The sequence below is a fragment of the Conger conger genome, chromosome 1 (genome assembly GCF_963514075.1).
Source record: "Conger conger chromosome 1, fConCon1.1, whole genome shotgun sequence".
Classification (NCBI taxonomy): Eukaryota; Metazoa; Chordata; class Actinopteri; order Anguilliformes; family Congridae; genus Conger; species Conger conger.
The window spans coordinates 15,281,656-15,295,302 of NC_083760.1; the positions used below are offsets into that span (position 1 = coordinate 15,281,656).

Sequence of the window (13,647 nt, forward strand, 5' to 3'; positions counted from 1 at the left end):
TGAGACTTGACTTGGACTCTAGTTCAGACACTTGAGACTTGACTTGCATTTGATGACTTGTAAACATCTCTGATAGGAACATAACACTGTACCCCTAGGCAGCAATATATAATTAATTTGTGTGCAAACAGAGCAAAAATGTACCTGAGAGAGAAGAAGCCACTTGATATGTTGGCCTGTGGTTAAAAAAGATTGCCATAGCAACGATACCGTTACCATGGAGCTTTACCTCCTAAGAAAAAAATAATTTGGAGGTAATATATGAATAGTTGCTACATCACCTGGGGGCTCATTACAGGGGTCTGCTTTTCAGGCAAGGGAGTTTGCTTGGAGACTGGTGATTAGACTGGTGTTTTTTTTGTTTGGTTTTTTTGACTTACGACTTTTTGACTGCCTTTTTTAACCTCTGCCGGAGTGCTCAGGTAATTAGCATTATTTTGTGTTGACTTTTGATGACTTATTTGTTTGTGGACCTAATAAAAGGCAGTGAGCCAAATGTTTTCTTTTGATTTTGTGCCATTTGTTCACCACATGATCAGTGGCCACCCTACCCTGCCTCACAACCTGCTCAGAGTACTCTGCACAATTACCCCAAATGTAGCAACACTCATGCATCACCTGTATCTTGATCTTCTTCTAACCCATTTGTATCTCCATCTAGCACTGATTTTGACTTCTTACCTCCATTTTGATGCTGTAGTTCTTTCCCATAATTCTTGTAACCATGCCTTACTTCTAGGTTAAGGCATGCTATAACTTTACTGATGTAAAGTAGCTAGAACTACACATGATGTTCATGGCATATGGATATGATGCTTTTTGTGAAATGTTATCTGACCTTTGCTCTCTAGTTGTCAATGACCTTCGGTATGCATATATTGTATGTTGCTTTGGATAAAAGCATCTGTCAAATAAACGTATCGTAATGTCTGCATGCCCCTTGTGCCTAAGAAATTGGACACTGGAGTACCTGGGAGAGGGACGCTATCACCACCGGGTGCTGAAGACCCTTGCTGACACCATCGTCAAACACCTTGGGGAGAAGCTCCAGTCAGAACCATGGATGCTGGCAGGGCTCCAGGAAACAGCTAGGGACTGGCTAAGGCTCAATTTGGCTAAGGACTGGCTAAGGCTCAATTTGGCTGAATCAATCACATGATGACACTTCTTTAGAACAGACTTGGTGATGCAGTCAGAACCAGGTGGCAAGCAGGCGGTCATGCTCGAGTCGACTGTTCCCTGGGAAGATTGGCTGGAAAGGGGTGGAGGCACAGTGTTTGCCCAGAGAGGGAGGTGCAGGAGGTTCGCTGGTCAGTCCCGCGGTAAAAAGACAACAATCTACCGGGCATCACAGGTGCTTGCACAATGAAGGCCATCAGGACTGCCACAGAGACTGCTAGCATGCAGGAGGACATCAGAAATGAGTAGATTCAAACTCACAATATTAAGAGCTTATAGACAAGTATAAACAGTTTTTCATCATGAGAAATTGGTTTAAGCAGGTGGTTTTAATGTTGTGGCTGATCGGTGTATATTTTAGCTTCTGGCGCTTTTGAGTGTTTGAGGACAGTGGACGTCAAGGTTTTGGCTGTAGCATTAGGCTACTTACTCCTAGCCCAGTGATCCAAGTTGGGGAATCTAAATTATACACATTGTATAATCCTATGTATTGCTTTTCCAAGTTATTTGCCCCCCTCCCCATCCTCAAATCCTAGCTACGCCCAGTTGTCATGGATTATTGAAGAAAGACCACAATGAAAAAGATTTTAGAGAAAAAAAGTATTTCCTTTATCTGTGCAAAGTAACAACATTTAAAAATAAAAATGCACCAACACATACTTTTTGATTCCAGTCTTAACCATAAGGCATGCTGATTATGTTAGTGGGGTAATTTGTTGCTGTAAACAGGTGTCAGGTATGAAAGCAATACACAGTAAAAAAAAGAAAAAAAAGAAAAAACAAATCACAATTGAAATGTGCACAATTCATAGCTTCCCCAATAGGCTACAGAGCCACAGTTCACCATATAAATATGCTGTCTTTAGTCATTCCAACAGTGAAGGGAAATGTAATCAATACATGGTCATACACAGAGTGTACTGCTTTAGAATGGTTGTAATAAAGACATATTGTTGGTCTGGCAAACCCTTAGAAAGCCTATCAAATATTTATATCAGAGTTTTAAAGCCGTTGTGAATGTTTCCTTTACAAATGAACAAATAAGACAGGAACTATGCTACGGCAATAGGCACTAAAATCCCTTTTCACGTTTCATGTTTACTGTCCCGTGCTGCAGCAGAGCATTGTTCAGTCAAAGTCAAACTGCATTCCCTTACCAAGTAAACTCCAACCAGTGAAAATATACTGTTTAAGGATGCAAGAGCAATTGGCAATACACAATGTGTAATTTGGGTTCTTCTGTACAGTAAATTTGAAGTTGGTACTAAATATATGGCAGTATGTTCAGCTATATAATATGCAAAACACATTTTATCTGGTCAATTCAGAAAAAAGAGATGGCACACAAGATTCAGCACTGAGGCGTTGATTTCTTTTCTAATACCACCACACCCTGTCTCACGTTTACCTTCCAGCTGGCAGCGATTCATTCAAAACTTCACAACCTGGCAATGATGGAAAGAAAAAGTGGCAACACTGATTATAAAAAACAAAAATGTCACCTAACCTGAATGGTCTTGCAGGATACATGAGAAGTTTTGCAACATACTTTTCAGGAACTATAAAACTGGACATACATTAGTGCACAAAGACTTCATCATTAGATGTAGGTACACAGTTTTAAAGCACAGATCACTTGTTATTTTTTGCTTCTTACATCCATATATAGGCTTGTATGGATTTCCTCCAGTACAGCCATTTTCTTTCAAAAATTCAAAAACTTTAAGTTGATGTTAGTAGTTTGAACATAGTTTGTGCAGCTATACACATGCATTATATTGATGTGTAATAACAAAAAAAGACATTTCTTTTTACCACATCAGATACAGCAGTTTTGATATCACTGATATCAACATTTAGCATAACGGTTAACACAATTCCATATCAAAGAGACAATTTGTATTTCTCGCAATCACTTTTGTTCTGCTAATACATGTGTTGCTCGAGAGCTCCATTTAGCCCTACACTGAACTTGTAGGATACTTGGTTTTGTTTAACAGATTGGTATGACAAGATAAACACTGACCCTTAATTCCAGGAGGTCCCTTATCATTTTCCAACATGCATATTTGTTGCTTCAGACATTTTACACATTTTTCAAGCGGTATTCTAGTTTTGCACACTGTTTAAGCATTAGAGAGAATAGGCTAACTGCAAAAAAATCTAAATTAAAGCTTTTCAGAAACCTGAAAATTGTTTGAATTCTGAATCTGGAATGGGAACAGGGGAAAACAGTAATGCAATTTAAAAAATCCTTCTGTCTTCAACAGAAATGTATGCAAAACTGTACGTAGAAATCAACCTAAAGCCTGTGTCTGTAAATAAATGAGCAAGACAATGATTCAAAAGATCAGAATACTAATCATATGAAGTAAAAAAAAAAGAAATGTATGGGGAGAAATTAAATGAAATAAATGAAGTCCTAGCTCTAATTTACTTTCCGCAGTATTGATCCTTTTCACAGGATCAGAAGAGCAGAGTGCCAAATTAAAGGCACCTTAGTGTCAAAGCTTCAGTTCATCAAAACGTGATCACAAATAACCAAGCTTACTGTACATGGTCAAAATGGAAATCAAACTCCAAACCATCTTTTGTGTTGCATTTCATTTGAACATTTCAGAATCTTTTCCACAAGAAAGCAAACTTTCAGTCAGACGATTTGCCAGACAATACACTATACACAGGCCTTCAAGAGACATTTTACACCTTCTGTTCCCTCCAAAATAAGCTCTGAAATATTACAAAGTTGAAGCCAGTCATATCTGTCAGCTAATAAATTACTCATATAAAAATATGTTCCCCAAGACCACGCTGGTTACAGCCTACAAAAACAGACAAGACAACATAAAGCAAACCACAGTCGTTCAGCATCCCACACAGTATCAACAGACATTTGAAATGGTAAATGGTTGGCATGTATATAGCGCCTTTATCAAAAGCGCTGTACAATTGATGCTTCTCATTCACCCACTCATACACACATTCACACTCGCACACCAACCATGCAAGGCACCAACCAGCTCGTCAGGAGCATTTGAGGGTTAGGTGTCTTGCTCAGGGACACTTCGACACACCCACGGCGGGATCGAACCGGCAACCCTCTGACTGCCAGACGACTGCTCTTACTGCCTGAGCCAATGTCGCCCCCTACTTGGACATTTACTGTCCAATAATTTTTCCAAAGTGCAAAATTATGCCTTTTCTCCTGTATTTCCAGTGTTAAAACAGGCAGACATCCAAGAGATCCGCCTCACTGCTGCACACACTCCCCAGGCTGGTCAGACTGCTGGCTGTCCGAAACACTGCTATTCTTCTGCTCTATCTCCACCTTGAACACAGAAACATCATTAGAACGCAGACAGAAAACACACAAGGCAATCAGGCCACAACAGCAGTGACCATCTTCAACCACAAGATGGCAGTACTTCCACACAGATAAAAGGGATGCAAGAAAGTTTGAAATACGAAACATTAAAAAAAACTTCACATGGAAACAGACCGAGGGTAAGGAACCCTCATTCTCATAATCACTGATACGATGAAGATTGATATGCATATTATTAATAGACTCATTTAATTTATGTATTTGCTGGTAGGATCCAAGGTAAAAAGGGAGAACATAACCCTCATGAACCAAGCCCAACTAGATTATATTTGCTGACATACTTTTGTCCCTGGAGAAGTAATACTGTGCAGTGTCATATTCAGACAGCCTGCTTATTAGATGGTGAGCCCCAATCCCCGCCCTCCCCCCATCACCGCAACATAATACTGAAGTTATCCCACTCTGATGACAGAGCAGTCTGCTTTTGTGACTGAATAATGCTGACCTCAGACATTTGCTTGCGTCTAAGCTTCTGCGCCTAAAGTCCTTGTGAAATAAATAACATTTCATTGGTCTGGAATGAATACATGTATGACCACTTGCAACTCATTATAAAGTTACATTGGCTGCCTCTGTCCAAGGGCCCACATCAACCTATTGACTATTCTGCCTTGTTGTGAAAAAGGATTCCATTGTACAGTCACACAAACACATCAGTTTGTTGGCATGACTCAAACGAACATGCTGACTTCTGGTAAAGCTCCTCCCCCACCACCACTGCCACCACCCACCCAAAAATAATAATAATATGAAAAAACAAAAAACTAACAAATAAATTTAAAAATATATATATTTTCATATTTTATAATATTATTATTTTGAGCGGGCTGTTGGAATCAGAGAAAATATCACCAGTGAGGTTTTACTCCTTCAATAACCATGTCTTGGTTAGTACATTTCATCAACAAAGCAACCAGGGAGAACTGATTAACTGTCCAATAGTTCATATGGATATTACATAGACACAAAACGCACAAACGTACCTGGTAACTGTAGTGTGATTTGTAGTTGATCCACTTCTTAACATCGGTCCTCTCGCCCACGGACAATGAGCGTACAGTGGCTTTAGAAGCGGAGGCGGCGGGCATGTCAAACTCCACCTCCAGATGGCGATGAAACTTCGGGGGCACGTCTCGATCCGAGCCCAGCTCCAGCCGACAGAAGAAGGTGTGGGGGTGTCCCAGGGCTTATGGATCAAAAGACACAACGAGAGTGTTAAAATCACAACGTTAAACTCAATCCCTAACACTGAGTTCTTGGGGAATCCTAGCCGGTCTCATTAATGTCCTGGGGCAGACATTTATGGGCACATTCAGCTATCTGACCTTGCCTCCCAATATCCTGACCCTGGTTGACAAACAACTATCCAGGATTTCTGCTCAATGGGTGCAGAGTGATGACTTTGGCCATTTCAGAGGGAAAAATTATTCACACACAGCAGTGGTTTCCTTCTCTTCTCAGAGTGGAAAGAAACAAGAGAGGGCCCACACTGAGCCTCCAAATCCAGTAAGCAAATCTCATTAAGGCTAAGTGTGAAAGAAATCCTAGAAGCTCAACATTGTGTCACAGAGGAACACGGAGCCTCAGTTCTCCCTTTGAGAGGTCCCATTGGCCTGTGGATTTTATTGTGAGATGCGTAGAAAGACTTTTGTAATGTTTGGTTTTGTGTCGAGAAGAAAGAAAGAAATGTCCCGCGCTGTTAAGTGAGGGGAAAGGATGGGATCACAAAGAAGATGCAGGGCTGTGATTTTGTGAGTTAATGAATGCTGACAGCGGTGCTTTGTCTAACCAATGGAACGGGGAGAGAGGGGACCCTGCTGCTGTCACACTGAAAGGCCTTGAGGGGGAACCATCGGCTGGGAAATAGCAACACAGGCCCAGGGAAAGCATGCACTTAGAGGGGAAACCTAGAATTTTAATAATAGGCTCTCTCTGCGCCGTAGCACATGCCGCTGGCCTCACCAACAAATCATAAGCGTGCTGAGGTTTGGCAAAGGTGTAAGAAGACAGTTTAATACACATGTAAGCTGCCAAAGTTGTGGCAGCATCACGGCTTCAAGCTGAATGACTGGTTTACAGAAACGCATAATATAAAGGCTTTCACATGGTCAGCACTTTCAGAACTATCTTTCTTTCACATGATTTGGAGCAACCAACAGCCTTTCAAAAAAGATAAAACTACAGCTTTAAATGTAAACTATTTGTCCAGCTTAATACCATGTAAAGTAGCAAAGAATATTTAAACATACTTGGACAATCTGTAGTACAGCTGAAAACATATTCAAAAAGTGCAAACACCAATGGCATGACCAAGAGGCCAGGATACACCAACATGTTAAGGTTCTGGTTTTGGTTCTGGTTCAGAAGCAGGTTCAAATTCTCATGTTACAAGCGCTTAATACCAGCCCCGAAAGATACTAATGGTTTAATTACACAAAAGAGAAAGGAAATCATTGTGATGAATTGTATGGAAGATGTGAGTTGGCAGCTTTTGCTGGGATAGATGACACATTATTTATATATTTAGACTACTTCAAGATTTATGGACAGAAAATACCTGTGACTGTGATTTACACATTGACAGCAAAGTAAAATGATCACCACCACAACCATGAAAACACAAGATATAATCATAGATATTTCTAGAGATATGATATGCAATTGAAATTGTACTTCCCTCTAGTGTCTTTCAGCGCACTTACCCCTGGTTATGGGTATGCACTTTGTTGTACGTCGCTCTGGATAAGAGCGTCTGCCAAATGCCAATAATGTAATGTAATGTAATGCAATATGAGAGGCAGGGCTTAATCATTTGAAATAGTGGACCCCTTATTGGACCCCTGATTGAAAGTGTTTGTAGTTCAGAGTATAATTAATCCATGACAAGCATAAACAATTAAACACAAAGAAAAATAGTTATAGAACAATATGGTTTTGTTTTTCTGTCATTTCTTTCATTTATCATATACTGTACGCGTATGGCTGTGTCCACAGCATATTGACCCCACCAGGTGTTGCTTGTTCGAACAACCTTCTTCTTCACATATTTGACATATTTTTTAAATGACTTTCACAAAACTTTTTTAAGATCATCAATATACATGAACCCCAAGTTAGTATAATAGACAAAGTTGTGTCAATTTGTATGTTGTGCTATACCATTTTTTGCTTCCCATCCTGGAAAGCAAAAAGTCATTTTTAATAACTAACTGCATGTGATCACTTCACTTCAACATCCATTTGGACTCTTATGAAAGAGGTCCCTGCAAATGCAACGCTCTAGTTAAATTCCATTTCTCCATGCACTAGCTTGTATAGAATTCTATTGCACCTGTATTTGCATACCCGGCGAATCTTGCCTACCTGCGTTTTTGTCCGGGAGTCTGTTTATCCTCCACACCACAGACTTGAAGGCATGTTCATATTTGGCAGTTCCCAAAGTTACCCTCATGGCTGGTTCTGACCCAGACGTGCTAGCGGAGCCAAAGCTGGCGCCTTTGTTGAATCGTGCCTTCAAAGACTTCTCCCCCGTGACGCTGTCCCGGCGGAAGTTCTTGGCCCACATCAGGGGGATGGGGAATCGAATCATCACGTTTTCACACGGGATCAGAGTCAGAGGATCTCGGTTGGATGAGAAGCCAGTTGACATCACCAGCCATGACTGCAGCTCCACCTCCGCTCCCTTGACACTGGCCACGGTCCTCACGGTGAAAGGGAGGGTCTTCTCGGCAAAGACCGTACGAAAACGCAGCAGCTCGAATCTGCGCCCACCAGGAGGGCTGAAGGCGATCGCCCTAGACTCTGCAAACTCCTTCTTGTCCGCATAGCCATGCAGCTGGCAGTCCCACAGCTTGATCCAGCGAGTGGTGGTGTTGGGGATGATGTCGTGCCGGGACACAACCTCGTTCCCTTTGACCTGAATGTCATTAAGCCCTATCTTGCAAAGCGGAGACCCAGAAACAAAAGGCAGCACATTGACATGGGTCACCACCAGCTGCTGAAGGATCCGGTTGTCCCCTTTGGATACCACCCCATGGAACTCATCTCGTACATCCACAACTACCTCCTCCTCAGAGTAGGACCCTGGGTTGCTTGCGGGGCGAGAACTGACCGGAAGGCGCATCAGCTTTTCTTGCAGCATGGCGGTGAAGCTCAGGAAGTCCTGGTAGTGGATGGTGCCCAGCTTGACCAGCTGCTCCTTGATGGGCATGTGTACCACGGCCACCTTGGGCTGGATCTTGCGTTTCTCCTTGTAGACCACGTGGTCAATGCTGATGGTGTGCACTCGACCGTTCTCGTCGTAGTTCTGCAGCTTGTGCTCCGACAGCTCGTGGCGGCCGTCCAGCTGGAACTCCTTGAAGGGCTTCTCCAGACCCTTCTCGTAGAAGAGCTGTAGTCGCCCGGAGTCGGTTAGCTTCACGAAAATGGGGCCCCAGTGCCGCGATGACATGATGTTCTTCTTCTCTGGTATGCGCAGCATCATGGGCCAGCCGTCCTGCGGGTTCAGGTAGGCCGGCTGGTACGGGGGCTCCTCTGGCTCCTCAGAGTCTGGGAGATCATCCGGTAACGTGGGACTGCCGAGCTGGTCTGGGTCCGAGATCTGCAGACTCTTAAGCTGCTCCAGCCGGTCTTTGGGAGGGCAGAAAACATTGTCATCTACGGAGCTTGAAACAGGAGAAAACAACAGTAAAGATTCCCTTTTGACATCTGGGACATCGGACTTAAAGAAAGGGGAGCTGAAAGAGAATATGTGGGGACTCTCTGAGCTTGAGCCATTGCTCTGAGAAACTGTCATTTGCTTTTCATCAAAATAGGCACTGAAAGGGTTGATAGGGGAGGGCTGGACATTTACGAGTTCCTCATCCAGGAAAGGGTTCTTCTTATTGTAAGGGGTGTTTGTGCTGAGCAGCGAGCTGTCCAGGGTAAAGGCAGGGTTGACACAGTCTGGTGTCAAGTCCAGAAGGTGCCGCTCCACTCTCTGGTTCTGAACCGGAGATATGATCATGTTGCTGTTGGCATCCTGGGTGGAACCACAGCTGAGGTTCTCCAATTTGAGGGAGGAGACCCTCCCAGGACATTGGAAGTTTGGCTCATCGTCATCGAAAGTGACCCAGCTGGAGAACCGGCCTGTGCTGGTATCTGATTGGCCGTTCATGTGTTTAGCGCTTGGGAGCCAGTTAACTGAGTCCATGTCTACGCTGTCATCGTCTTGATAGATGGAACAATCTACAAAACAAGAACATGCCTATGCATTATAACACAACATAATTTCTGATTCTTGTTAGAGAACCACAATTTGGAATAAATACAGTCAATAGCATACAGTGGTGTGAAAAAGTGTTTGCCCCCTTCCTGATTTCTTTTTATTTTTTTATTTTTTTTATTTTTTTTCATGTTTGTCGCACTTAAATGTTTCAGATCATCAAACAAATTTAAATATTAGTCAAAGACAACACAAGTAAACACAAAATGCAGTTTTTAAATGAAGGTTTTTATTATTAACCTAATAATTACCTAATAACTGGTTGGGCCACCCTTAGCAGCAACAACTGCAATCAAGCGTTTGCGATAACTTGCAATGAGTCTCTTACAGCGCTGTGGAGGAATTTTGGCCCACTCATCTTTGCAGAATTGTTGTAATTCAGCCACATTGGAGGGTTTTCGAGCATGAACCGCCTTTTTAAGGTCATGCCACAGCATCTCAATAGGATTCAGGTCAGGACTTTGACTAGGCCACTCCAAAGTCTTCATTTTGTTTTTCTTCAGCCATTCAGAGGTGGACTTGCTGGTGTGTTTTGGATCATTGTCCTGCTGCAGAACCCAAGTTCGTTTCAGCTTGAGGTCACGAACAGATGGCCGGACATTCTCCTTCAGGATTTTTTGGGAGACAGCAGAATTCATGGTTCCATTTATCACAGCAAGTCTTCCAGGTCCTGAAGCAGCAAAACAGCCCCAGACCATCACACTACCACCACCATATTTTACTGTTGGTATGATGTTCTTTTTCTGAAATGCGGTGTTACTTTTACGCCAGATGTAATGCGACACACACCTTCCAAAAAGTCCAACTTTTGTCTCGTCAGACCACAGAGTATTTTCCCAAAAGTCTTGGGGAACATCAAGATGTTTTCTGGCAAAATTGAGACAAGCCTTAATGTTCTTTTTGCTCAGCAGTGGTTTTCGTCTTGGAACTCTGCCATGCAGGCCATTTTTGCCCAGTCTCTTTCTTATGGTGGAGTCATGAACACTGACCTTAACTGAGGCAAGTGAGGCCTGCAGTTCTTTGGATGTTGTTGTGGGGTATTTTGTGACCTCTTGGATGAGTCGTTGCTGCGCTCTTGCGGTAATTTTGGTCGGCCGGCCACTCCTGGGAAGGTTCACCACTGTTCCATGTTTTCGCCATTTGTGGATAATGGCTCTCACTGTGGTTCGCTGGAGTCCCAAAGCTTTAGAAATGGCTTTATAACCTTTTCCAGACTGATAGATCTCAATTACTTTCTTTCTCATTTGTTCCTGAATTTCTTTAGATCTCGGCATGATGTCTAGCTTTTGAGGATCATTTGGTCTACTTCACTTTGTCAGGCAGGTCCTATTTAAGTGATGTCTTGATTGAGAACAGGTGTGGCAGTAATCAGGCCTGGGTGTGGCTAGAGAAATTGAACTCAGGTTTGATAAACCACAGTTAAGTTATGTTTTAACAGGGGGGGCAATCACTTTTTCACACAGGGCCATGTAGGTTTGGATTTTCTTTCTCCCTTCATAATAAAAACCTTCATTTTCATCAACCTTCATCAAACTGCATTTTGTGTTTACTTGTGTTGTCTTTGACTAATATTTACATTTGTTTGAGGATCTGAAACATTTAAGTGTGACAAACATGCAAAAAAATAAGAAATCAGGAACACTTTTTCACACCACTGTATATTGAGAATTTCATATTATCATGGATTAAATCAGAAAGTTCAAAAAAGTGAAGTCAGTTAACCGCTATGTGTCCCACATACACCATGGAACAAAATCATCTCACTAACCATATCAAACACACAAACAAAAACAAATAACAAACCCTTGTCACATTTGCATACTCTTACGTCGCGAACACAAATTCATGGTCATTTTCAGACATTTTCATTATCAACAAACCTAGTTCTTTATATCAACATTTATTATGTACATTTAGGCCTGATTACCTAAAATAAAATAAAGTAATCAAATTAACCATTTTATATTTTATCATCTATCTTCACACATTATAATACCATGCACTCAATAATTTAGCAGGCACATACTGAATCCAATGAATGTGCTGAGTGAAGTCTTGCTTTGAGACAGTACAGAACACAGACTCCTACATGCACTCACTTGCAGTCGATGACTAATTAACAGATTTCCAAACTAGGCAGCACACCCGAAACACGATGACACACAGATGTTTGCACAATATCCTGCCACTGAGCCGCTTTCGATTTCTCTTTCAACAGTCATGTTTTGCTGACAACAAGGATTCTTTAGAACTGCCCGGACAAAGGTCCCACAACCAACTTGACTTGGAAAAGATCCAAAAATCACAATTTGGTATCATCAATAACACAGCAATATCGTCTGATGTGATTTAAGGCCTTAAAGATTTATTTTTTATATACATTCAAAATGCTTTTGGGATCATATGTATTAGGGAGACCTGTACACCAACTTGTTAATGCAAATATTTAATTAGCCAATCATATGAAGGGTCAGACTGGTCGAAGTGGACAAGAAGGTGACAGTAACGCAAATAACCACTCATTGGTATGCAGTGGTATGCAGAAGAGCATCATATCAACACATAATGTGTCAAACCTCTAAGTGGATAGGCTACAGCAGCAGAAGACCAATAAGTCTAAAAAATAAGTCTAATAAATACCTAATAAAGTGCTCACTGAGTGTTAAGAGAGTTCATAAAAGAATGTATCAGGAGGAAATGAAAGGGTAAGTTTGGGCAAGCTTTTCATTCCGTGTCTAAACTACGAAGCCACCATGCACACTCCAAAACATCTCCTTTTTCACATAAATGGAATAATGGGAAAAGCTGGTTTCGGTTGCAGACTTTGGGAGAAGGCTGAGGACCAGCTTCAAGAACACAACGCCACTCTGAAGTATTCAATTCATACATGAATTATGTATTATGAATGAAGTATGTATTCCTACCATTTCAACGCATAACAAAAACGGGCATTTTCATTCATGTATATTTAACATTGAACACAAATATTTAAAATGGAACAGAAATTCAAAAGTATACTTATTCAGTGAATGAAACTAAACTCAGGCAACTATGGCAGCCTGATATTCAGTTGCATATTGTATTGTGTAGCAGCATCTGCAGACTCCTTCACCCTAAAAGTACCCTTTTTCTAGACAATAAAAAGAAAATGTCTTCACCTGTTGCTAGGCACCGGCATTCTCCAGCTCAGATTCACTTCTTCTGCCAAGGCAACAAAGCATTAAATGAATGCACTGCCGCAAAGTGAACACAATGAAGGAAAAGCCAGCCCAGCTCAATCCGTGTGGGGGAAAACAGATTGGCAGGGGGAGTGACATGGCGAAGCACAGAATTCTCATGCCTTTTCCAAAAAACTATCAACTTCAGCCATGAGACTGGCAGAAATGGGTCCGGTAAAGAGCCCATGCTTCTCTTCATCCTGGCCGTGTATAGTGTAGCGTCCGGAGGACCCAATAACATAAACCTGGTGCAGAATGAAACATTGCTTCTGAATTTTTAAGACTTTTAAAGACACAACTCAACTAGATGCATGTGTGGCCCTTAAACTGCGCAGATACAGCATCCCATGTAATCTTGCTTAAGAACATTTAACTCCACAAAATCACAATTAAAACAACAATTTAAAAGTTTAACGCTCAAATATTAAGGCCAAGTTCATTCACACAAAAACTGTAAAAAAATAACTTTGTTTTTAAGGTTACTGAACGATGCTGACTTCCGTAACTGTTTTTTTCTGGAGACGCTGCAATGACCCAACAAGTAGCTTCATGTTTCCCAGAACAAAAAGCAGGACCTGGGGCAAAGATAATTATCTACAAAG

At 41.7% G+C, this 13,647-nt stretch overlaps 1 protein-coding gene across 6 annotated transcripts in view; it reads right to left on the bottom strand.

Moving 5' to 3' along the window:
- ston2 (stonin 2) overlaps positions 1 to 13,647 on the bottom strand; it is a 33,761-nt gene that overhangs the window by 3,924 nt on the left and 16,190 nt on the right. For 4 of the 6 annotated variants that reach the window (XM_061224518.1, XM_061224114.1, XM_061224268.1 and 1 more), the window contains 3 exons: positions 7,928 to 9,790; positions 5,548 to 5,750; positions 1,765 to 4,507 (listed from right to left, as the gene is read on the bottom strand). In XM_061224518.1, coding sequence (XP_061080502.1) covers positions 4,430 to 4,507; positions 5,548 to 5,750; positions 7,928 to 9,790 — 2,144 coding nt within the window. In that variant the 3' untranslated portion in view covers positions 1,765 to 4,429. Of the gene's footprint in view, positions 1 to 1,764; positions 4,508 to 5,547; positions 5,751 to 7,927; positions 9,791 to 12,985; positions 13,035 to 13,647 lie in introns of those variants that run through there. The other 2 variants (XM_061224438.1, XM_061224192.1) reach the window with 2 other exon arrangements.